The sequence below is a fragment of the Harpia harpyja genome, chromosome Z, assembly GCF_026419915.1.
Source record: "Harpia harpyja isolate bHarHar1 chromosome Z, bHarHar1 primary haplotype, whole genome shotgun sequence".
NCBI lineage: Eukaryota > Metazoa > Chordata > Aves > Accipitriformes > Accipitridae > Harpia > Harpia harpyja.
In genome coordinates, this window is record NC_068969.1 from 20719585 (window position 1) to 20747161 (window position 27577).

General features: G+C 39.5%; 1 protein-coding gene across 2 annotated transcripts in view; it reads right to left on the reverse strand.

Annotated features, from left to right (window-relative positions):
• The window catches only part of PDZRN3 (PDZ domain containing ring finger 3), a 150259-nt gene that overhangs the window by 53688 nt on the left and 68994 nt on the right, over positions 1-27577 (reverse strand). The window contains exon 1 of one of the 2 annotated variants that reach the window (XM_052776358.1): positions 25417-25682. The exons of the other annotated variant lie outside the window; for it this stretch is intronic. Coding sequence (XP_052632318.1) covers positions 25417-25422 — 6 coding nt within the window. The 5' untranslated portion in view covers positions 25423-25682. Of the gene's footprint in view, positions 1-25416; positions 25683-27577 lie in introns of those variants that run through there. 2 annotated transcript variants of the gene reach the window in all.

Here is a 27577-nt window from a genome sequence, read left to right on the forward strand (position 1 = left end):
TCTGTTTATTTTGCCAGTGATCATTAAAGATAAAAATAATTAGTGTTTCATTTTCTCCTGCTTTTTTTCCATCATTTCTGCCTGAGTGAAGCAGGAGTCAACATAAAGGAACCACAGTACATTAAAACAGGATCATTTTTCCTGGCTGATTTCTAATCTTAATAGTCAAACTGCTCGTGCCTCACTTTGTAACTTCATCAACAAAGGGAAGAAAGGCTAAAGATAGTTCTTAAGTCTCCCTGTAAAGCCTGATGGCTAGGGATGTCCTACAGTTTATTCACAGCGGGAAGCAGTGTAGTTGTCAGCTCCATGTTTCTCCCCTAAAGAGCTGTTCGCTGGTGAAGGGAGGGAAAAAAAGTGTGAACAAGCTTTTACAAATCTGGCATATGGTAGAGCAACTGCAGAGGCTGAAAATGACTCAGCAGCTACCAACTACAAGACAGAATACCATTCTGCATGTAGTGACACCTTTCCTTTTGCAACTGTGCCATCTACAAAACAGGTTTGATTTATTGGAGGTGCATTTTTTAGAACAGGGAAGATTGGGGAGGAAGAAGCTGCTTGTATGCATATACTTTGGGGTGGCTTTGCTGGGTATGAGGAAAATTACAGGGAGGGCTGGAGGGAATGTACAGTGGAGGGCTGGGGTTTTTGTATTAACACGTGACTGAGATACATTCACAGGTAATGCATAATGCTTCCAGGAGGCAATCCTATGGTCTGTATATTATTACAGTGATTCTGTAGTCCCTTTACTGGGCTCAGATCTCATAAAATGATGTAAACCGACCATGAATGACTGCGGACGATTTCACTGTCGTTATGGTACCACTGGGTACAGATGTGTCCTGACCTGTTTTATGTGTCCCCCTGAGACAGGGGTGCTGCTTCGCCACGGGAACGCTCGCCTGGCCTGGGGTCAGCTGGAGATTTTACGGCCCAGGGCAGAGGTTATGGCAGCAGCAGACGTGGCGGGGTGGCAGAGGATGGCTGCGGGGCAGTACCCGTGGCAGAGCGGCAGGGCAGGCAAGCAGAGGGGATACTTCAGACAAAATGTGAGTGGTGACCCAAAAAGTTGCACGGGATCTGGGCACAGCATCCTGAGGCCCCCAGTGAACCAGCACGCAGAGCCTGACCACCCTGGCTTTCCACAGATCATTTACAGGCACCAAGAGAAAGGTCTTTGTTTCGCTCGTCCCCAATAAGCTCTCTGACTCCTTGTGTAATTATCATGAAGAGTGTGTCCAGTGTTTGAAGGAGTCTGCCATTTAATTGTATAAAAGCAAAGGTTTAACCACAAAAGCTGCCAGGCACTCCCACAATTATTGTTTATCAGCCAAACAGAATGTCCTCGGGTTATGTATTCATCAAATGTTTATTGATTTAAGCTTTGGGCATTTTACAGGATTAGAAATTATTACTTCTGATTTAAATAGTGTTTAGAGGACAGAAATCAAATACAAAACAGTGTATTTATAAAACAACAGTTTTTAAAAGAATTGTACAACAGAAATATTAGAGAACATGAGCCTCTCTCCAGTGCTTTGGAACTAAAAAATGGTCTTTATATACAGCAACTAGCCAAGTATTAAAAATAAAGTGGGCCCATTTTTCACTTTAAGCAAGACTTTGCTCTTCCCCATGACTTTGTTCAGAGTAGCAGAGGATATCGGGTCCCCTGAAAATCTTTGCAATTAATGTGAGAACACAGAAACATGCAGGGCTGCTTCTCCTGCTTCTTACTCTTATCTGGTTCTAGCAGTCTAATTATTTGTAAACACCTGAAAAATGACAAAACTCCTTTGTTTTTAATTCGAAATGCAGACGGCAATCATGGGTTGGGTATTTGAACTCTACTGGAACCGGTACTTGGTCACTCAGGAGAGGTGCTGCCTAATTATGAGGGGAATCTTCCCCCCCATTTCAGGGGAAGCCGATCACCACAGAGATGCGGTCATCGGCACGCAGTCTTGAATAGAAATGATGCACTCCTTGGGAGAACAAAGCACTTGCCAGCTCTGAGTCCAGGATGTAGATATAAATATATTATCTATTGAACTCTGTCTCTGAAACAGCTTAATCATATCAAAATAATAATTCCCTGAATATGGAGCCGATCTTTATGCAGGGCTCAGCAGTGACGAGTCACACGCGCTAAAGATGAGCCACCGAACCAGCCCAGGATGTCCCCTGCCACCAAACACAGGTCTGCAGAATTTGCTGTGCCCAAGCAGCCTGGGTACGTTTTCTGTGTCTCAGCTGCAGCCCCGATCTTCCCTTAAGGAACTTGATTGAAGGGTGTGTTTATATATACAAAAGGTATTAGCATTTAATGTTTTACCTTGGCCTTTATAGGCTTGTCCTATATGTACCTATAAAAGCATGAAATTTGTTTACAGCTGAAACCTGTTTTAAGTGAAGAGCATCTTACACAGCAATTTGTCAGTGGCTAAAGAGCTTGGGGCTAGGAGTAGACATTTACTTACAGAATCTTTAGACTACTTTAAACAGGCCTTTGGGACCTCCCTACTGACCAGCCTACAACATGCCCTCCTGTAGTGTAGCATCTCTCTGTGCTATTTCTTTTAATTGACTAACCTCAACACTGGCTGTTCAAAATCACTTTAACCCAAACATGCCCCTGGTCTGAAGCTCCTAATGACCTTCCCCTGGCCCTAAACACATATGGCTGAGACAATGCAAACATCATTTGGAAGATGAGTAAATTCAATAACTCAATTACGACTGCACCAAAATAACATTTATCAAACACTGGCCACAGCAGTTTGTATCTTTAGCGCTCTCTGTTTCAATGGCACGGCATTTGGGTGAAAGTAACTAATCGATTTAGGAATGATTAAATAGAAATTTGTAACACTTGGCATTATTAAACCTTCAATCTTCATTACAACTGCCTAACGATTACATCATGGGATGTGTAAAATAAATTAACAGTAGCTGGAAACAATCTCATCATAAATAAAGACAGCAAAGGTATTAGACTAGTGTTCAATAGGATGTCTAATAAAAATACATATATTGTGGCATTATTAGTAGGTTGTAAATACTGAGGTTTGGAGGAGTTTCAAGACTGAAAAATTAAAAAAGTCCAACACCACCACCCCCCAGCTAGTATCTAACATTGAACTCATTTATTTTACAAGGACTAATTTAGTGGTAGAGCTAGCAGCCTGAGGGCTAGAGATGAATAACAGGTCACCCCCTACATCCTCCTCTAAAATAGAAGAAATGCTTCCTTTACAGCCAGCCTAAATCCCGCGTTCTCCTTGTGGGCTCCACACTTTGCCTGAGGTTCAATGAGTTTCTAGTTCCACCTGCTCCTTCAGACATCCAGGAAGTCCTCTCGTTTTCTTCTTTCAGGACCAAAACATTGAACATTTTATGAAAGGTAATTGTAAAAATAATTTTGAAAACCCTGTAAAATTCTTTCAAATATTTTCTACCATCTTTGTTCAAAGCCTTACCTTCCCACAATCATCCAAACTGGGCAAACCATTCTGTGTACAAGACACCTATTTTGAAAGCATCACTACTGTTACTGCTAAATGAAATCACACCACTCCTTTAAAAATTACACTGGCTAGCTATTACATAGACACATTTGGTCCGTGGATCACTACAGCTTTCTACTTGTTTATAAAGTGGTAAAATGGAAAATTATTTTGAGCTCATCTAGACAGAAAGATGAGTCCAAGGGTGCATTCAGGTGGTGTGAAACCAGCTTGTGGGTACTGCCCTGTTTCACACCATCATCAGGACCACTTGAGAGCCGAGAGGACTTTCCAGGTAGCTGTTACCCGTATTTGCTCTTCCCTCCTTAGACTTACACCAAGCTTAGCTTATCTGGTATTGGAGAATGTGGGCCAGAACTTCAGTCTCTAGTGGTAAAGTGTAAATAACCTCTACATGTAGGTTCCAAAAATAAAGTAGCCTTTTCTTTCATTTCCTACTAGCATCTTGTCTACGTGGTGACAGAGAAACAAGCAATGAACCTGATCCTGAATGACGAATAAAGTAAAAACAAAAACAGAAATAAAAAGATTAGCAAATACTATTTATCAAATAGTATTCAGCTATTTAGAAAGTGTTATGCAACACAGGGAGGTTTTCCAACACATCAACCTTTATTATTACAATGAAAAATATTTTATATCACAACTCTTCTGTTAAAACTGGAATGTAAGTTTAAGTCACCACATACCATAATATATAATAAATCAAATGTTATTGACAGTGGTAAATATAGTCCTTTGCTTCTTTTTCAGAAATGAATCAAAAAAAAGATGGCTACATTAAAATGGCTCAGGCCTATAATTTTCTTCCAGTCCCAAGCACATAGCAAATGCTATTATTATGTTCAAAGCTGTGTCTTTTTTAAAGCTCAGAAAACAGGTCATTAAGCAAAAGTAATCAGCATGGGGTATAACCATCCAAGGCCCCTTTTTTTTTTTTTATTTAAAAAAATTTTTCTTAAGTGAATGGAAAGGGCAAAAAACCCCAAAGATGAATCTTCAGTTATAAAGGTAGCAAGCTGTGAAATGAGCTATAACATAAACAAGATGGTTCTTAATCCTCTAAAGTTACAGCACACATGCATACTGTTCCAGAAGGATAAATGAAGATGTACATGGAAGGCTTGAATTCAAAGTTTAGCATTATAAAACCAAAGACCATAAGGTTAAAAATCACTGTTATGAACTGATTAATTGATTTGTACTTGTACACCACTTGATTATAGTTCTTGCTTGTTTACTTGCATCAAACCTCGGACATGTACATGCTCAACTCCATGCAAATATATGCAATTAGAGTCTTCACCATCAGGAGGGGGCTGCTTTATGTGAGCTGTTAATGCTTTGCCACAAAGGAAATAAGTAATTTCTTTTTAAAGTGAAAGCATCCACTTCAAACTTTACTGTTACTGGTCACTATAAGGTTATTTTCTGTCCTCCTTATCCCATCCCATAAAACCCACCTTTAGTATGAAGATAAATAATACGAAGAATGGGTAGAATGCAAAGCTGAAGAAGGCAGAAATATTAACCCGAATCCTCAAGGAAGTATCCAGTGTTCCCAGGGAATGCTGTCCTACCAACAGCCTTGTCATTACACACACCTTTGCTGCTCCAGAGGCAAGCTGTAGCACACCTAACAGCAAGCTGGTGTCCACATAAAACCAGATCTGGAATAATGGCACCATTATACAAAACACCAATAATTCAAATCAAGGTACTGTAATTAATAAAGTGTAATGTGGCAGTTACCTCTAGCTCTCTAAACTTTTAATAGTTAATATTAAAATATTTTACTGTAATGTTTTAAATAGATTTAATCTAAAAATATATTATATGTCCTAAAACTTGGATGCTAATACAGCAGACAGCAAAGTGAAATATTCGTCTCATTGAAATCAATTTAACTATTTACATTAACTTTTGTGTCTACTGAATTAGCCCTAAATCAGCTTGTTTCATTAACTGACAGATATATTATTACAATAAAATGTTTGGACCCTAGAATATTTTCAAAGTATGTTTAAAAAAAAATAGCATATTTAGAAAGTTTGAAGTGAAGTTTGGTATAAATTGTTACTAACTGTATTGCAGTCATTAACATGAAATACAAACAACACTTTTCCCATACAGAGGAGTATGTGTACCACATATCACTTAGTGCACAAAAGGGCTGTTATTAAACTTCCACAAATATGATTTTGGAAGTTCTGCTCCTCTTACAAGCAAGTTCTGCTAATCAGTTGTGAAGTCTCACATGTTAAATATAACAGTATTAAAACCATGGATTGATTGTGGGCTGGGAACTGGAAAAGGTGTTTTATCTCAAGGCTACTGGTTTGATTTATCCCAGGTCAGTGGTTGCTGAAATTTGTTCCAGCTGACTGAGCGTCACTGTCCTGTGGGAAGGGGCTGGGTGGGCCTGGATCAGGATCTGGGGAATGTCATTAAAATCCTACAGCAATCAGCATCCTTAAAACATAGGCAGGATGCTAAAAACCAAACTATCAGCCTATTGCTCCAAAGCAACAGGTTTCCAAGTTGTAATGAAGTAACAGGGGAGGAAGTTTTTCTGTTCCTGTTTCATATCCTACCCTGTTTCTCTAAAAACAGAGCTTGTCCTTAAAAGGCAAGGAAAGCTGGTGACATTGATCCAGAGAGATGAAGCACATTTCTACACCCACATGTCTTAGAAGCCAAGTCCAAAGCTGTATGAAGTCAACAGAAGGATTTCTGTAGATTTCAGATGCCTTCACATCAGGCCCTGGGGAGCACACATGTCCCAGGAGAACCTGAAGAAAGTATCAAAGAGTCTAGAAATTCAGATGCTTCTACTTAGTTTATGACCATACCACACTACATCAGAGATTATCTCTTTGACTGATATAAATGTAATTTGTGTAGGGCAGGGCTAACATCATCAGTGCTGCAGCCTAAGCAGACCGCTTCCCAGAGCTGGCATCTTACTTCATCAAACCCTGGTGAGGCAGATTCTGTTTTCATTATTTTTCAAAATAATATTATCTTGACCAGAAAATGTGAAATATGCCTTCATCTTTGATAGCCTAGTGAGGTGTATTTGCATTAACTCCCTAGGCTAGAATATAAATTTAGGATTTGGCTGGTGGTCTGAACTAATTCCCACTTCACTGCCTATGGTCCTCAGGTTTTGAATATCGGTGATGCAAACAAGTATTTCTAGGTTAATTATCTAAGGTTGATCCTGCATTCCATTTATATGGGCTGTATAAATAAACTGTTTATGCCATATACCTGTGCTGCAGGAATAATGGACTCTGTATCTAAATTTCTGTATCTTTATTTTGGCCAAAATATTTGCAAGATATTATAAATCCCACAATATCATGGCATCTACTCAATAATTCAGGCATTGAAAACAACCAGTGAGAAGCAGACAGCTACTTTTAAATGAAGATTGCAAAGGTGCTACAACCAAGACTAAAGAATTAATAGTTGAGACTAGTCCCAAAGTCTGTAAACAAAGCCTGTAATCACATGCATTATTCAATCTCTCTGACTGGAAGGTGCTGTAACACTGAGTCATGTCTACTCGGACTTTTAGTTCAGTCTCAAGATGCCTGAAGCTTGGACAAGACAGCTGAGCTTGGTTATCGGTGACAATGACTGGGCAACTTTTCAAATGTTTAACTTTCTTAAGCTTTGTTTAGCTTTTGCAGACAGTTTTAAGACTTGCTACTGACGTACATCCCACTAAGCTTTGCACTAAGTTAACTGCGGAGTAATTGACAGCAGATGTAGGGCAGTACTGCAACAAGCATGATGATTGTCGTGTTATCAGTTCACATGACAGCAGATGATCCTTCCTGTCGTCTTGGAAAAAAGACTCTTTGAAATGATTACTAAAACAGCAATGTATCCCTCATGGTATGGCTACAATGATCAACTGCCATAGGGTGAAGTACATAATCTTTGGGGTACTGGGAACAGTTAGGTCTCAAACATAGCAAAGATGTTTGAGTTCAGCTTTCTACACATCCCCGTGGTAGTTCTTCTATTTTTGTTTATTTACAGGGAAATAAAGAGTATAATGTGGAACAGTAAAGCTAATCTAAAACATTTCAGCTAGATGTGTTTTAGTTGGCAGGATAATAATAACTTAGTAATAACCTCACAACAGCGTTGGGTGTATCAGAGAACGAATGCAGCCTACACTCATAAATGTCCAAGTGTTTATGGAGGAGGATAAATTTATTCCCAGAGTTCACCAGCTGCTACTGAGCAAGTTATCACTATTCTGTTTCAGATTTTCTATAGGTGTTGCTGGGGAGCTGTGGCTAGGCAGACAGTTAAATCATCTGGGCATATCGGAGAGCTGGGAGTAAGACGCTATGTATTGGTTGCAAAGAACCATCAAATTGCCAGCCATCTGACTACCTGACACTGTTTTTATTTTGTGTAACATGTACATACCTACTTGCATCAGTCTGGCGTTTGGAAGACGTTAGCACAGATATTCTGATTATGTTTGAATTCCAAAGGCAATGCAGCTAAGGGATACCTGTAATCAAATGTAACCTGAGAAAGCGGTACTGCAGTGTGCCTTCTCTGTACCGTTGTTATTCTCTAACTTTATTGGCAGGAATGTTTGAAGATACAGCAGGTGGTAGATTAAGCATCACCAAAGAGACACGTTGCCATGGGATATCCCAATCACTTCAACAGTAAAATTAACAAACTGATAAAAACAGGGGATAACTAATCACTTCTCCTTGAGTTTCACTCTCTCATGTTTCTCCGTCTTTCTGAACTCTTAAGCATAGGTCTCAAAAGAGATAAAGGAGAAAAAGACATCAATTTAGATGTCCATTTGAGTTGGCACATCCATCTCATTAATTTGCTAGAGCCTATATACTGATTGTTCTTGAAGAACATACAGCTCAAATGTACCTGCAACCTCACTCTTTTTAATGCATGTTTAAAGTTCTGAGGACTTCATCTAAAGTTGTGATTAAATGAAGAAAAGCCTAGTGTAACCAGGTGAACTTTTTTTTAAGAGCAATTTTAGTTTCAAATGTAATTTTTGTATTGGTGTCTTTGTTTGGCATTCTCAAACAAACCTAAATTTCTGAAGCTGATTTACAAACCTATGAAAAATGCAGTTACCGTTTAGGTACCAAATCAGCCATACTTGTATTGGTGCAAATGATCCCACTCTAACGCAATAATCAAATGAGTTTCTCATAAACTCTTCTGTAATCTAATAAAGTAACAGCCTTTTTTTTTAAACCTTTATCAATCTCAATCTGTAATATTTACATACATATCACAGATAGGGGATGAAAGGGAACTGGAATAACTGACAAGCAAACTGAGATAAATGAGAAATAACCCATCATTATGGCAAAAAAGCAAAAGGCAGCATTATGTAGAAACTTTATCAAGTAATTAATGATCTATCTGGGAATAATTATATGTGACTCACTGCTCCCATTTTCTTAAATGAATTTAAAAGCTATTAAATATCCCCTTAACAATAAACAGCATGCGAGATACTGCTTTGCCACTTTTGTCCACAAAATTTTATCTTAAACAGTGAATATGGATAGTCTTGAGGAAAAGCGGATGAGCGGATACAGCTGCCAGGTAGTGAAGGATGTGCATGCTTCTAAGCAAAAGGCTCAGATAATGGATAAGAAGATACAGAGCCTTGCATATCAACACTGTTGTTATTACCTATATTGTATGGATCTAGCTAGCAGACTATGTCTTTTTATGGCCAGTACAATATGGGTAAGGCGGTTGCAGTGAATGCCTATCACAAACACTCTGTAATTAGCATTTCTGACATGCAAACAGAGGATGACGTGGGAGTTCCACCATGTGCATGGGTCTGAATGAGCAGAATGGTCTAAGGGGCATTTAACTGAAGAAGATGCTCTAAAGACAAGCAGTGCTTGCTCCCCTAAGAGTTTCAGTGCAACACCCCCGGCATTACGCTACCTTTTCTTGTTAAAAAAATATATACAAATGATGATGAGTGTAACCGCGAGAGATATCCAAGAGGACCTAGACTAGCAAGAATCTGACCCAGTGAGAGTCACAAGTTCAGCAGGACAGATAGAAAATGCATTTTTCATTCCCTTTTCCTATGGAAAAGGATAAGGATTACTCTAGTTTGTGAATAAGGGTAGATTTGAGGAGAGTACTGCGTGTAGGTTTCTCACTGAGTACCCTAAAGACTAGATTATTATGAAAGCATTAGTTGCATTATTTAAAAAAGAAACCAATTCATCTACTTATTTTTAAAAGCACCCAATGCTATCAGTAGGGATAGGGATGGAATGAGCCTACCTAACAGACTGAACTGCTCAGGTCGGGCGACTCAAGCATGGAACGTTTTGCTTTTGCAACTTGGCTTAGGTAGAAGGAAACTGCTGAATTGCTTGGGGCAGTGATGGCCATGTGCAAAAAGAGAATTTAAAGTCCTGGGGGTTTTTAAATTGAACTAAATAAATTAACCATTTCCATTTGACCAAATTAATGCTTCTGTACCAAGTCCTGTATCAGTTTTACTTCTTCATCATGTTTTAGGATGAGATTATTCTGCCTTTATTTTAAGATTCTATCCTATTTATCTGCCTAGACTGTAATCTTTCTGGGCAAAGTCTGGTTCTTATTCTGTGTTTGTAAAGGTATGCATGATAAAGTCTGCGTTTCGGCTGCATGTTCTAATCATCCATAAAGAATGTAGCAGTCCAAAAGCAAAGAACACACAAATACAAGTGTCATCCTCATGGAGCAAAACTAACTCTTACAGTACACAGCTGTTTCACTTAATGGCTACAGCTGTTTTTTTCTAAAGCTAAAATTTGCTTAAAATTGTACAGAAATTTCACTTCTTATTTTAATGCAATTCACATACAAGCTAAACATCCCACAAAAAACAACTCCCTCAAAACATGAGCAACCTTTAAATACTCTATTTCAAAAGACACAGCCTTTGCCATTAAATTCTTTTTTTTCACCAAAAATACTATATTATGCAAACATGATAAGTATATGAGATGGGTTTACTGTCATTATTGGTGTTCTGTATGAGCACTAATGACCTTGTATAAAGCAGACATAAATTATATTCACATATCATCCCTCGAGTAGCTTTATGAAAATGCACGTAGTGATTGTGTACTTAGTTCTTCAATTAAATGCCAGAGAAAAAGTGACTTTGGTAAGGTTTTGCCACTTGATTTCATGGGATGATCCCATTCCCAAAAGCGATAGTAACCTACTTTTATGCTAAAGGGCAGTGATTTGAAGGAGCATATTAAAAATCTATAGCTGTTGCATTTAGCATTTAATTTCAACTCAATTAAATTGCAATTTGTTTGGGAAGACATTTATTTTAAATATCCAAATGAGAGCATTCAAAGACAATTTTTTCATCAGAAAGGAAGAAAAATGAATACTCGTCATGCAAAATTTTACATTCTCCTGTATGAAACCATAGGCCACCTTCACGCTTGACTTTTCACAGCACACATGATGTGTATGAGGTATGCAGAAAATACATGCTTAAAAACAGGAGTTAGTTTGATCCTGACAAACTGAAAGAAGTGTAACGCACATAGACCTACTCGGTTTTGTAATTATTCCCAAGCCAACGTATATAATGAGGAAAAGGAAGTTTTACATAGTTAGGTACTTGGTATTCTACAAAGTAAAATAGATGTATCTGTAAACATATCTGTTGTGAACAGATCAGCTTTAACTGTAGCTTTTGGATCCAGATCTGATTTTCTGAAGCTAGGGCGTTCACAGCTGCAGTGCTGGTTTTGACCATTTGCTAACCTTTCACTTGAGTCGATTGCTTTAGAAAGTGGCTTAAATAGCCCACCTGATCTTTCTCCAATAAGCCTTCTGGAACTAACATGCTGTGTTTAAAGTATTCTCAATCAATTAAACAGAAATGGGACACAACGGAGGAACATGTGTGCAGTCCTGTTTGTGAAACTTCAGATTCCCCAGATGCTACTGGCTTAATTTTTCCCACCTTCAGCATTTTTTCTCAAAAAAATACAGATATTCTACATTGGGTGATAAATATGCAAAAACTTGATATATACTACTTTAGCCGTTTCATATCCCAGGATCAATAAGAGCATAAGAAGCATAAAAAAAATAGTCGCATTAAACTTTTTTGCACAATTGGCAACATAGTCTGGCATGTCCTCACAGGAGAGTTAGTTTTCATTGAAGAACTCTTGTGTTTGCTTAGTCTAAAGGAGAGCAGCCCTCCTATGGATGTAACACCTGAGCTGAAGAAAAGGATTGTGCAAGCAGCTTGTGAGCTTCACTAGCTTAAGCTGCTGCTTATGACAATGTGCAGTTAAAAACAACGCTACGCCTGGACTGGGAATTAGTGTGTGGATGAACTTGAGACAGGGCAGCGCTTCATTTAAATGTCAGGTAATATTGAGCAGCCAAGGTCCAAAAGACACGCCACGTGGGTTTAGGAGCAATGCACCTAACCCAGCCAACCTCAGCCAAGTCTTCCAGCTTCAACTTGAACGCACTTACCCAGCTGATACAATAGATCACTCTGTTTCCAGTGCCAGTTTTCGCTAGCCAAGACATGCATGTTGAATTGCATCATAAGTAAAATAAAACGGATTATTTGATTTTATTTCTGTTTCTCCTGAATTCACAGCTTAGCAATTGTATAGTGCAATGAATGGGCACCTCCTAAACATGTGTGTGCTTTTCTGTACGTAAGAAAGAAAATTACAAGCTTGGAACAGTGTCACCTTTTCTGCTTTTCCAGCATATAGGGAAAATACGGCTAATTGTTATCTTTGGCCTCTGTATGACTATATGAAGGCGACGCATATAAAATATGTGTTGACAGAAAGCTGAAGTGCCCTGCTCTTTTCTTTTTGATCTTCTCAACTTTAAATAGCTTTGACTCTATGTATTTCTTCCTTTCCATTTAATTTGCAGGCTGAAGAAGTGAAAACAACTGTTTCCAGAGATAAAACCAAGGAATTAAAATTATATTGTCCTTTAGTTCCTTGCTCCTATGCTGGTAAATTAATTCATAAATGGGAATATTAATACTTATGATGAAAATACATCCTATAATTGCCCTGCTTAGTAGATAAAGGCCCAGGAGAAAGACAAAGCAAAAAAATGAATTAAAGAAAATTAGTGTTTTCATTTTGGGCATGAAGTTTTGAGTTGCAAATGAAGATAAGAAAATGAACCATATTTCCTGTTTATGTTACCAAGATTCTCATTAAGGTGTCTCCTCTTTGACCCATGTTGTTATGAGAAAGAAACTAAGGCAAGTAAGCTTATACTAATGAGAGGTAAGAGTATCCTTGCTTTTTCACAATTAGAATAAATGTATTGGGGAACCAGATGGGCCCTTTAAAATTTTCCACAATTATATGCCTGCCACAGAGATAATGGCAAAGACCCCACAATGGCTATTTTAAAGCAACGCTTAAATGAACAGATTAGCAGACTTTTTTTTTTAGATTAATTTTTCCCCCCTTGGTTGTGTTTTGATGTTTGGTGAGTTCTGGGGAAGAGAGAAGGGTGGGAAAGAGGTGATTTACTGGAATGTTTTCATTTAAAATGATAGATTTCATGCAGCCTAACTAGAAACAGTTTTTTACTTGACAAAAGGAGAGCTGAATGAATTTTAAAAAAAAAGCCTATGGTGGCTTTCATGAGCAGCAACTAATTCTGTCATTTTTATCTAACTAAAACACCAGTGTCCTTGCTTCTACCACAACCTATGGCGTTGCTTCTCTGCTTATAATCCCCCCGCTTTCCTTGTGCGCCTTTCACATCTCCTAAGGCTCTGCCACGCCAGCTACTCCAAACCGTATCATTCTTGGGTTTTAGGTCTTTCTCTGTATTGAGTGTCCTTTGCATGTGTGAATATGATTTTTTACGCTTGCTTCTTGCTGATCAAAGAATACCCTTTTTTCTTCAGAATACACATTTCCTGAATTGGTTTATTCATGATGTTCCCCAAAAGTCTGGGAAAGAGCAACGAAAGGAGTCAGAGTGCTTGTGCTACACCATTTTAGTTCAGTAACTTCAGAGGGACTTGTTTCTGTACATTAGACGTTAGCGATCTCCGAAAAACAGACCCCTTCAAGATATCTGAAACTGGACATTACCATGTGAAGTGAAAAGAGAGGTCAATCCCTACAGAGATTGACCGAGCATCTTTTAATTGTGCAGTCCAGTGTAGTTCAAACACGTATTTCCACACCCCACACTGCCTTCCCCAAAGACCTCGCTTGCGCTTCTACTAGAGAGCCTGCGCCAGGAATAGATGGGTATTTCAGTGAGTTTGGATGATCATCAGGAGGAGAAAACTCCATACGAGGAGTCTATCTCAATATGAGTACAACAGAAAGTAGTTAAAAGCTGCTTCAAAATTTGAAAACCAAATGTGCTTTACTTGATTTAAATCTGAAGATAATGCAGGAAGCAAATAACTAGTACCAGTCTTAAAACTCTCTGTGGTATATGGACCATGGGTTTACTTAACTGCACTGGCTGTTGAGAACAGTTGTTCAGGAAAACGTATTTTGGCACTATAAACAAAGTCCAATTATTTCATTTTACCGTGGCATTCAACAAAATTACCAATAAATAAAACAATTGGCAAGGCTTTAAGATCCACGAGAATATCCAGCAGTGTAACAAACAAAACAATCTAGTTATGACTGTTATAAAGCGGGTAATAAACACAGTGGGCCTAATTTTCCAAACTTTACAATAATTTGAAAAGCCCTGCAGAGTGCTTGCTTTTCACTTGTTCATCTTACTCCTTTCACTGGGGCTCATAATTAATTTAAACTGTATAACTCGAGAACAGTTGTTTCACTGCATAGCCAGCTTTGTAGAGTTTTTAAATTACAGAAGCACTTACTGGAAATAATTATGCAAAAGTTGAAATTGCAATTGTATCTACCTTGGTTGCTTGTACTGAATTTAACATTGCTTAAGGTACATCTGTTCCGCGCTCATGGAAGGGAGCAATTGCTTGGTGAGCTTTCTGCCAGCTCCCGTGCATCCAGGGCAGCAGACTGCTGGCTGCAACGCAAAGCACAGCCTGAGCTCATTTACTGTGATGCTCAGTAGCATAAATTAGCCTCCAGTAAGTACCTTGTTGGCAAAGCTAGATTGCTACCTATATGGGTGTATCTCTGTACCAACTATCTTGGGACAGTATATGCTGTCCAAAAATGGCACAAGAACACGCTGGCTTTCCATGGAGTAGTACTGCTAAGAAATGATATGCCAGTAGGGCCTCTTCTCTGCCCCCCTCCCCTGTCCTGTGACATAGCGTGTGTAGGATTCACCCATAAATTGGCATGGAAATAGTGTTTTTTCCTTCCCTCATAAGGCATGGTGTTTGCCTGAAACACAGTGGTTCCTGGTGGTGGTCCTGAACGTGAACAGGGGCTGTTTGCACAGAAGTCCACACTAAGCGCTCAACAAATTTAGGGCTTGTCTAAACTTCAGAAGGATGGGGTATGATTTCAAGGCAATCGAGATGAAAAGATTACTGCCTGTCGGCTGAGCTGCTTGCCCTGACCATGCGTAGGCTGTCAACCCCTCACAATTACAAGGCAAACCCTGCAACTGTGGTGGAATGGAAGCTTATAGACAAGAAGTTATTGACGGTCAGCTGATGAATGGTAACTCATTAAGCCGTGGTAATATTATTGCTAGCAATGCTCTGTCCATACAGTTAATCAATTTTCTGAGTGAATGAAACTGAATTAAGGCCGCTTTAATTCTAAATGAGAATGTCGACACAAGCATTTAGTGAAGTTTGACTAATCCATTTAAAACAAACTTAGATTTGTTTCTCTCAGTAGCCATATGTAGGTAACTCTGGGACAGGTTCAACACAGCTACTTCAGGCTTAGTCCCTGTGACAGCCCAACTTAATCCAGGCCTCACCCTGTGGCGATGGAAGTCCCCCACCACAAGGCAAGGCTGTAAAGCTGAGTATTTTAGCTCAGTATCTACTCGGCTGTGATTTGATACATATGACAAATATTTAGGTACTTTTGATCAAGTGGATGACGAACAGGGCAAGATGAAACACTGAATGCAGAAAAAGAATATAACTAATCATTAATTAAATCAGCTTATACATTTACTCTTCACGTGTCATCAGCATCTTACCTCAAGCACGCAGGGACAAACCAAGTTGTAAGAACAAAGCAGATTTGGTTATGAAATAGAGCTGATAAAAATATAGGAAGCAACATATAGAAAAAACTTAAAGAGTTTTTTCTATCAGTGCTGCAGAAGGTACATGAGCCATTCAGTCTTCATTCATGACCACTCAGATGTGTGCAGCTTGTCTCATTTTCAGCTGCACAGCAGTGAAAGAGTAATAGTGATACTGAGGGTGTTAACGCCCTTTGAACTACCACTCTGCTTCAGAGTTAACATGCCATTGCAAGGAATTCTGCCATTTCTCATTTCTCTGAAAGCTTATTTCACCTTGACATCTTTTAGATACAACATCAAGCACCTACTCTTCAATTTATATTTTGAAGATTTACTTCAAATCTAAAGGGACTACAGACTTACTTTGTCTTCATGGTAAATTTTTTATTTTTTTAGTAATGGGCTGAATGGAAGCACCATGAAAGTGAAATTAAAAAAAAAAAAAAAGAAAGAAAAAGAAGGTTTAATATAGACCAATAGTTGTCATATCAAACAATCCACAGGAAACATGGGAAAAACAAAGCATTGGCGCAGCGTGCCACACAGAAGAAATATCACACTGAGCCCAGAGACTTGAGAAGACACCCTTGCCTCCTTGAAGTTGATGGGAATTTTGCCACTGACTTAGTGGAGACGGGTTTACACCCACACTACCTTAAAAGTGAATGCTTAGCTGCTGAAGCACACGATGGCAACCACCCCAGAAAAACACCAGCTTGCTGAACCATGACATATGCTGACTCAATCCAAAACTTGTTCTTAGCTCAAGGACTGAATCTTTGGCATGAATTTGTACCTGCTCTTGTTTTATTTGCCACAGCCTTATGCAGGGATGGCACGCAGCTAAGTGAGAGAAATCTTCTAACAAACATGAAATGGAGATCATAGAATAGCCAGGACATTGAATAGCGGCAGGACAAGAGATGACTGAAAGCAACTGCTGAAGGAAATAAACATTTATTTCCTGCACTGAAATATGCAGAACAAAATCAATTGATTAAACTTTATTTTAACCCATGAAAAGACACGTTTTTGAAATGCATCTCCTGTGCTCAAAATGTTTTGTATACAGACTCAATTATTTTTCTCCATCTAGTTCCCTTCTATAGAAGCAGTTATGTCACTCTGCTGTATGTTCTGGTAGGCAGAAAAATCTGGTTAAGGATAAATACAGTTTTATTGTACTGACTGTTAAGAGCTCCTGTGACTCGGCCACTATCCTATGTCTCACTAATGCGTAAGTTATCCCCTCAAGTTACATAGTCATTCTGTTGGGTTAATATGGATTTATGTAACAAAAGTATCAGATTATTTTAAATACTAACCCGCCTCCAAGTAGTAATCACAGTAACAAAAGAAGCAAGCACCTGAACACAACTGGCTGTTATCTCTTACTGTTCACCCCTATGGCCCGAAATAAATCACAAGCAAAGTCCCTAATTACTTCTAAGCACTCTGCTGGTTCAACTCCTAATAAATCTTTTAACCCACTCACAAAAGACTTGGTGCACCACAGCGAAGACTTCTTCATACTTGCCTACTCAGCAATAGTTCAGTACAAAAAACCCAGAGTTTTGAAACCACTCTGAAGCCAAGTAAACAGACTTTTTGAAATCAAAGAAAGTATTGTCCTGTGTCGACTGCAACGAGTCCAGCCGTGGGCAAAGGAAAGGCTTTCCTGGGAGATGAGATGTAGTAGGAAAATCTAATAAGTGCCCTTCACTTTATTTTCTCTAAAACAGTCTCCAAAGAATACATTTCACACAACCTTGTCATTGCTCAATGTGAGATGGGCTAAAAGGTGAAAGACTGGTACTTCTTCTGTCCTCGAGGGATTGCCAACCACTTACAAAGACTATTCAAATGATCTCATTAACTAACAACCCTACTTCCAAAGATCCTTTCAGGTGCCCATAGAAAGACAATTTCTGTTAGGCTGGCATAATTTCCATCTGATATTTTTTCCCTTAGAAAGAATTTTGCACAGTTGGCTGAAAGGTTTTCATGCTTACCTGGGGGTAAGAATCCTGAGTACCATAAATTTGGTGCTCAGCAATGTTTTTGCTACCTATTGAAGTTTGTTATGACTATTACTCACATGAGAAAGGATACCTAATTCTAGAAAATACCAGCAATTTATTTGATACCATGCATGAAATAAGCTTACACCTAACCCAATACAGGCATGAGAGGGAGTCAGATATTACAGAAGAAAAAAATTTGCTTTAAGGTGATGCATTACTTTTTGGGCTACGTATTCCAGCACCATTCCCTTCTTGGTGTTTTGGATGCTGAAGAGCTATCCATCTCTGCACCTTTATAGCCTGAGTACATCCCTTTCCCAGGGAAGCCAATGTCATTGATTAAGAAGAGAACTGCCTAGTTAGCCACCTATCCATTCTTCGGCAGGGAGAGACTTGCCCATGTGTTATATCCTAATCTCTAGTGTTACGAACAGGTCCTGGTTTTCCTAGAATTAATGGTTACAGACGTATCGATCCAGATGTGAGAAAGGTCACACTCCCAAAAGCCAGACACATAAAAGAGAAAAATGGAAATGAAACGGCTTTACTCTTCCAACTGTGTGTTATGGCTGCTAAGCTGCAAAGCATCTTTCCAAAACTGTTTGTCTGCATATAAGACTGAGATGGGGAGTTAAAATTTGCTTAGCTACAACATCCCAGTTTACAACATCCCAACTTTTACAAGCCTCACCATCCTTACAACAATACAATGTTTTAATCACAGAGAATGTCACCTTCATATTAAAATGATCCAGATAGTTTTCAGTGTATGTGATTCAGCAGAGTCCTCTGAGGCTGAAGTATGCCCATGGTATTATTCATTGTTTTATACTGAATGAAGAGAGAAACTAATTCACTGTCCTTTTGTATTGGGAATAGAATAATGCATGTGATTTTCCACTTTGAAAAGATATTTAATAATCCCATTTAATGTTGAATTAAACATTTCATTGTTTGCCATGACTAATCCACAGATTTGAAGGGAAAATTCCACTTAAAGTGTAATGGAGCTTTTCTGTTCCTTCACTTTTGAATTAGTACTAACACAATTTTGGAAATAAGTACCAATTTGTGGAGATATTTTGCAGCACGTGTTCTAGCACACTTATCGTAAGTACAGTGAAATAGAGGGTGCTTTGGATAAGAAATGCAAATTTGGTCAGACTAGTAAAACCAGTGCAATCTTCATTTAGAGAAGCCTTCTAATTAAATGAATAAACTTATTCTGAAAGATGTTCAATGAAGGATGCAGAATAGGATTATTCTACTCCATCAAGCTCCCTTTTGATGTTTAATGAAACTACAACACCAGGTAAATTATGGGTTTGTGTTCACTGCACACTTTTTAATGAGATTATAAAGAAAAATCCAATGTATTACAAGTGGGTCAAATATATTTTTATATCTCTGTCTGGAGAGACAACCTCCAGAATGATCATTTAGAAGGATGCAGCTGACTACCAAGAGAACATTTAAATAAATACACTGTTATTAAAACATAGAAACTACATAGCTGTTGCTATTTAATGACACTTTCAAGCATCAGACTGCTTTTGAATCTGTCATGGCCAGTGAATATGCTCATAAAAATATGTAAATATTTATGGGTGCACGGTAATGAACTTTAATAACAAATTCTATTACAGTATTTTTAAAGAAACACAACTGCCCTAGCCATTTTTGATATTTCCATTTTTTTTTATTTAAATAACACTGTACGTATCAGTATGAAGGGGAAACAGGCACTCAGGCCTCATGTGCCATGAAGCATGTGCCACACTGTACGGGATTACAGCCCTGTTAACATTTCCAAGTAAATGAGGCTTATTATTCAAATACCTCAATTATATGAGCTCTTTGTCACTTTAAAGTAATTGTATATGTCATACCTATGTATATGAAGGTGATACCGGTACAAAAGTGCTTTCTGTTTAGCTAACCCTGCTCCTGGTGACAGCAATGATCAAGCTCCATTTGACTTCCAGAGGAACCCAATTAGGCTGAATGAAAAGTGCTGTGGAAGCTCCCACTTGGAATAAACCATGGTACCAAGCCACTGATGCACTTCGATGTCTCACTTGCTCACTAAACCAGCTCCCAAGGCTGCCCAAACTGCTGGGCTTCTTCAGTCACATTTGAAATCATTGCTTCCTTCTCCTGAGCAAAAGTTACACTGGCCCTTTGTCCAAAATGGGTCAGTACCCCCCCCTCAGGCTTGAAACAAACATAAAAATTTCATCACCTCTAATTTTGCCGTAACGATGAACCTGCAGCACTAGAACTGCGAGCCCAGTCAATGTGTGTGGGAGCAGGACCCATTTATCTGGCACTTCTGCAAGCCAGGCATTCTGTTTGCAAAACAAAGTCTTTAAATCCTGGCCAAATGGCTAAATCACTCTTCCTCCACTTGTCAATGCTTCTGGTTGTAAAAAGACAAGTTGTCTGGGGAAGGCTGGATGCATGTCTCAGCAGTCTGAATTGGACATGAACTAATTGGAAACTTCACTGGAGATGAACTAATATCACACGTGCTCTCTGCCAGGCAGCAGCTTTCAATCGCTTTGCACCAGAAGTCAAAGGAAGGCCAGATTAAAAAGAATGATTTTAACACTACAGGATTCATGTTGCATTTTCTCCTGAGATGATGGGTTTTGATGGCTCCAATGTGTCACACGTTTCAGGACCTGCTGGGAGTTGTGACTGGAGACAAACTGACAATCTCAGGCTCAGATTTGTGGAATTTGGGAAAACTTTCAGTTTCACTTATCTCTAAATCCTCCAGAGCTAAAATCAAGATTTGTGTGACAACTATGTGACATGAGTACATGTATTCAGCAGTTACAATTTTGATAAAAGTGTTTTGTTTTTTTTTTTACTCAAGAGACTTGTAGTCGTCAATAATACCGGTTCCAATGCTAAAAGCATATATCATGCAATGAAACTTGCATCTCAGGGAAAAGATTAACACTTTTTCACCGAGTCATCAGGAAAAACATGATTTCCAGGCTTGGACATAGTGGGCAAGTAATTTTTTTCTAAAAAGAACACGTTATGCTTCAGACTCATCTACAGCCCACCCTGCTGACTCTTTCCTGCCACTGCAGGACAGCCTTCACAAGATAGGTCTTTACATTTGGCTAATGTAAAGTAGTATTATTGTACACTTGGCTAATGTAAAGTAGTATTATTGCACTAAGGAATGTGACATACTGCAACAATGCCAGAAGCCACAAAGTTGCAAATAATTTTAATGGAATGATGAAATGGAATACCCTTATTTTAATTCCTCATTCAGACTTGATTAAAAGTTAGTCGGTGAGTTTTTATAGGCTTTGGTTTAGGCATTAAGACCTGTGAAGTCAAGGAGATTGAGAAGGTGCTCAAGTGTTTTGTTAATAGGGCTGGATTGAAGCATGCACTTTTGTAGGTCTGCTCATGCCTTTGGCTCTCATTATCAAACTCTGACAGATTTAGCTGTGGCAGTTGTTCCTACCCTGCAGCTGTCTGCTTTGTGTTGATGCCGACTGCTGCCGTTGTAGCAGGGAGTATGTGTCTGTGCATCAGCCTAGCTCGCTCTTGTATTTCACACTCCCCTCCTCAGTGCTTTAGGCTGAAATGCCAGGCTGTGAACGGGGGCACTTGAAGTGCTGACACATGTGCCATTCTGTCACCCTTTCTAGAGGACGCTGATGCTGGAAGGCAGAGAGGTGTTAGGTGAACAGCTGGAGGTGGTCATGTCTTAAGCCACTGCAGCTAAATCTGCCAAATCTTGTCTGTCAGAGCACACAGTTTATACCTTTAGCTTCATGTGTATAGAACCTCAGGATTACCAAATTACTACTTTAAATACAATGCACTAGCTCGCATGAGATCAATTAAAGAAAAATGCAAGTAACAGCTGGAACATCTGAGTGCTTCAATAAAAAACACAGCGTTAACACAATTTGGAGAAAATACAGGATGGCTAAACTTTGTGCATAATTTAATAATATTCTTCGGGAGAAAAAAAAAAGATACTATCTGTTTGCTTGATAAATGCTTCAAACTTACAGAGGTCTGATCTTCATCTGTTTTAAGTCAGAGTGACTTCACTTAAGTCAAAGGAGCCATGAAAGTGAACAGCAGATGAAGAGCTGGCCCTCATTTGCTATTCACTAATCTTCAGGGAAATCGTAAGATTATGGATAGAATACTTTCTTTCTCCAAGATAAGGAAATATAATATCCCTAGAGTACCTCTTATCTACCCTCAAATTCAATCTGGAAAGTCCTTCCTCTTTTCTAAGCTTTTTGTAGAATTTCTCTTCTATAGATGTAGCCATTCCAAGTTTATTGGCATTTTTAATGTGTTAAAGCTGTTTTTCCATTTTTGGCCACAGCTCCCTCTCTTTCTGATTCCTCTCAAAAATTTGAAACCTGTTCTTTTCCTGCTCCTTTCACTCTTCAAAGAAGTTTCTTCCCCTCTTTTCTTTTGTGAACGGAAATACTTGCTCTATTTACAATTCCCCTCGAGTCTCTCCATTGCGTTCCAGCTTTTGACCTTCTCAGTGCAATGTGTACGTGTTTGTGTCCATGTGTGGGACAGAGCAAACCAACGTGTATGAGTTGAGATCTCAACATTGTTTGCTCATGGTAATACTCATCACCATCGCACCTAATACTTATTATGAAAGTAAACTGGATTACAGATAAACTCAGATGCAGGAACTGAACTACATGTTCTTCCAATGTTTACAGTACTGTAGTGCCATCTAGTGAAATATCTACAGTAAATATTCTAGTATGTGAGTAAAGTCCATTTTTGCATTAATAAACCAAATTTTTTTCTAAATATAATACTGAGTATATATACTGCTGTTCTCTATGAGTGGGCAAAATTCCATACAAACAGTGATCAGACAAAATAAAATTTTTAACTAATGTAGTTTCTTAAAAGTGCCCCAAAGCATTGCGTTTCCAAGGCACTTGGGTTGCACATGATTTAACATTCCATTGCACGTATATAAAACTTGATTCTTAAATCTCTGATAAAGTCATTCCAAGTAGAAACAAAGGAGCTTTAGTTAACGGTACCCAGTTTGTAGACTAAACATATAACTTGTATAATCGGTCTCACAAAGCTGTTTACACTATTTGCCACGTTTGCAAAGGAATGTGTAAGGGCCTGTTATTTACCTATTTTCTTGAAATGTTAAATCCTGCACAGCTTCTTATTTGTAGCAGATGCTCAAAACCGCCTAGAAAAGCAGCTCAAGAGCCAATGGCTTCAAATGGGAAATGTCACATTTAACCCTTCCCCATCCCTCCAGGTAGGGTACAGTATTTCTTTCTTTCGGGCTTCACCTCCTTCAGGTGAATGGCACTTCGAGGCAGGGCTTTGCATAGCACGGCCAACTGACTCGGCAGTGCCCGGGACCATGTCCAGCCCACCCCACGCGGGACCCCAGGACGTGTGTCTGGGTCAGGGCTGGGCACGAAGGTGAAGAGCTTTTGACGTTACACTGCAGGCACCGAGCACCCCTCGCAGCAGGGTGCTCCGTGTCCAGCTCCCTCCTAACTCGACCTTTTCCCCCATCATGGTACCACGCACCCGCGGGCATCGCGGTCAGTAGATGACAGACTTGGCACATGAGCTGCCATTGCCACGTAGGAGATCGGAGCGCAATGAGGCATAATGCGGGCAGCTGCGGAGCGTGCACGAGGGGCGGGCGCCCCAGTGGGGATGTTGCGTGAGTCTCGGGAATAATCTGCCAGTCTGAATAAATTTGCCTGAAAGTGACATTCCGATCCATTAATCGGTTGAAGAGAGAAATCAAAAAACAGTGTCCGCCTGGTCCCATTTGAGTACGGATATCATTAGTACATCTCAAGTACAAATAGTTTATGTCAGTGAAATCATACAAGCATTGTTTTTAGAACTCTATCATTGTGTCATCTTAGTCTATCTTAAAACTCCTGTAGAAAATATCACGTGATCAAAAGTGCTTTCTTTTGTCTTAACTTATCTGTTTCCATCTCACCTCTACTATTACTGCTTTTTATGATACTGTAAGTCAACCTGGGCTTACAAACCAGCTATACTGTGTGATGTGCTGTCACAGATGGAGACAGCCTCTGCCCAAAGGATTGCAAACCAAGAACTAGATCCAAAATCAGTTAATGAATGTCTTTTCACTGATCTCAGTGAGGTCTGGAGCAGGCCTAACAGCAAAGATGTTGTCTATTAAGCTGAATTTTCTTTTGGATGACATTTTGGAACTGTTAGCATAGTTCACATTTCAGTTTCCATTGTCTGCAACCACATGAACTTAATGTTTTACAACAGCTTTACGTACAGATTGGAAATCTGATTTCAGTTACTCCTACTGGTGCTTTATTTCATTTAAGGAAATTGGTATTAAATTGTTGGATATATTTACGTGTCCACATTTGTTATTACTTTAGCCTGTCTGAAGTACCGTGCAAACTACAATACTTCATTCTCACCATTAATTAAAACTCTTACAAGGTTAACACACCCAGGAAGGAGGATTGGGGAGCAAGCGTTGTGTAACAGATGAACTCATAAAAAATCTAAATGTGATTTAATTAGTTGATAATGGATCATTAATTACAAGGCTAGTGAAATGAAACACATTGTTGTGGGAACACATAATGGAACTATTGAGAAAGAATAGATTTGTTTTTACTAAGTACTTGTCTGCTAAGAAAACCACCTGTGCAAATAACTGGCTCAAATCAGATGACAAGCAGATTTTTTATTGCACAAGAAAGAGTTCGGTTTCCATGACAACACACCTAGGTCAAAACAGCAAATTGCATATTTTTCTGCAATAAACATTTCATTTACTCTAACAGATTTAACAACCAGGTTTATAATGTGTCTAAAATATATTTATTAGCTAGCAATTATTTAATACAGCAGCTTCTGCCCAGAAATTGCTGTCCAGTGACTAGGGATTCAGCTAGAAGTATATGGGATCTATCCTAAGCCTTTTGGCATTTTAAACAAATGCTGTAATGCTGTTTGGCTCACAGTAACCTACTGTGAGCTCTGGGGAGAACTAAGCAAACAGTTTAAATGTTATACAAAAGTTTTTATTTAATTGAATTCAAGCATTTATAAAATTATATTAAATTAGGTCATATTCATAGGTTATCCAGTATTTAACATTTTCACCAGTAATTGCCTGTACATCTTATTTAAAATTTAATGACATTACTTAAGAAAAAGGTTTTCTTGATCTGAGGGCAAATATGCTTTATTTATAGGCCTTTTCTCAGACCGAGAATGGAAAGTACAAATGTGTTACTCATTAAGCCTCACGTTGTTACGTGGTTGGATGACTGAATCACTGCTTCCCCAGGGTGCCTACACCAAAAAGCGCTGGAGTCAGCGAAAATAGAAAAATAGGTGTTCTCATTTCCAGTGTTCTGAATCAGAAAAACAATTAGTAAATCTCTGAAATAATGAGGGGTTTTATTCACCAGAGCTGCCTGGAAGCGGCTCTGAACTCCAGCTCCGACCACTCGCCTGAGACCTGATGGAATTACGTCTCAGCCGCAGAAACAACCGAGCAGTCAGACCGCAGCCCCGCCGCGTGGTACCTCCATAGCGGGATGCTGATCCAAGCCCAAGATGGTCAACTTTGTGTTGACTTGGCAAGACCTTGACTGATGCGCCACTGTCTCCCTGCCTTCTGGGCTGGTTTCTTTTGATTCTGGCCAACTCTGTGCAAGCGGTGAGTTTGCGAGGGCTCGCAGCCACGGCTGTTTCTTGGAGGACTCACCTGGCACCTCCTTGCTGCTCCCGAACAGGCACAGCAGCCCTGCCTCTGAGCAGAGCACGGGAAAGCACTTGGCGCAAAAGCCAAGGGACGCGCCACGTGCTGGAGCATACATTTGCATTAGGTGTGACATTTTGCCTTATAAGTGCTAGTACATAAAATCCTCTCCTTCTCCTGGAAACGCTCTGCTTCCCGCAGGGAGGAGGAGCCTCCTCAGTGTCCAACAAATGTTTCCAGGTCCCTTTTAGCCTGACTTCGCGGGGAAAGGCAGCTTGTCCGAATGTGCTCTCTCCAGTCTCCTCCCAGTAACTTTTGAACTTCTTGGCTAGTTTTTTGCCAACCTTGACAGATGGTGGGAAGCCTAGAAGGTAGCCAGCTGTCGTGAAAGCTGGCAGGGGCAGGGGCGGGCAGGAGCCAGGTGGCCGAGGAGCACATGTGCTACTCTGGGCAAGCCACAGCGCATTTGAGTATTGCTCGGTGGATGGGTTGCAAGGACGCAAGGGAAAGCTGAGGCTCGTGTGGGAGAGGGAAACAAAGGATTTTGGAAAATCTTTTGGGGAAAAAGGGCTTAATTTATAGCAAAAAGGTTTGATTGGCTTTTCTGGCCACAGAACAACTTTTTTTCTTTAATGTCATCAGCCCAGGCTACATGGTAGAACACACCTAGTTCTACCTAGTGTGCTCATAGTGACATTATTGGCATCCATAATCAGACACCGCATCTAGAAACAGTATTTCTTTCACAAAGGTTTTCTTCCTGTGTTTCAATCTGAGCCGTGTTTAACAAAGGGGTAAGACAGAGAGAGGTGCTGCAGTTCCAGCCTTGGTCTGGAGCTCTGAAGAGCATCTGTAGTGTACACACGCCAGGGCCAGCTGATTTCTAGTTGCAGTTCTTTGTGTAAAATGACACACTGGACCTTTTCCTACATTATACAAGCTGGATATAGGGATGAGTTAGCACAAAGGAGAATTCACGCAGCAGCAGCAGGCGGGACAGCAGGGACTGGACTATAGCCACAGTTCTGGAGTGGCTGGGCTGGGCTGGAACAGTATGAAGATGCTTAACGGTATTTTATGGTCACTTTGGAAAATAAAGTGTAATAATCACATTCAAGTCTGTAATTCAAAGGTAGATTGTTGTGTTGTAAGTGAAAATAGGTAGCTGTATCAAACACCTTTTAATGCATATATTTTTTTGAAAAGAATCTCTGAAGATAGCCTGTGTAAGCTCTGTTCATTTTTCCTAAACTTTCAGCTAAAAGACAGTTAGAAAGACTCTTTCTTGTTTCAGTAACAGTACATAAATACAAGTCACACCCTACTGAGACTTCTTTAGGACAAAAACTGACTATAAAGTTCTTGATAAAAGGAGGAGTATGCTTTACATAATTCTGCTCCCTATATCCACTATTCCCAAGTGAAGAAAGGATAACAAATTAAAGCTTACAAGGTGAGACTGAAAAAGAAGTAGTGAGAGGTGAGGGCTGGTGGAAGTTAGGAAAACTCTAGCACGTTCAAACTTCAGACATGTTGCTTCCCATCCTCAGAGCACATCTTTTAATTTGAACATCCCTTGCACACAATGAATGGCAGTAAGTGTGGAAGGAATTCACAGGATTAGCTATGCCCTACCCTTTCCTCTGGTCCCACCTATTTAAACATTGCACAAACCAATGCAGAAAGCATATTGTGTTTCTTCACCCTCTTGTCTTTGATTAATATCTATAGCCAATGTGTTAATTACCATTCAAAATAAAGGTCAAATTCTGTGAGCACTGACATGCAAATAATCAGAAGAACCAAAACATTTATATGCACATAGGCTTCCAGGACTGGACACCAACTCTTGTAATAGTTGACTTGACACGTTACGGGTCCCTCTATTTAGTTTCAGGTTTAGTTGTTTAGTTTTCAGCCAGGTCTGAGCTGAAGCAGTGACACCCGGGCCCGTCACTCTCCCCATGCAGAGACCAGGCAGGCAC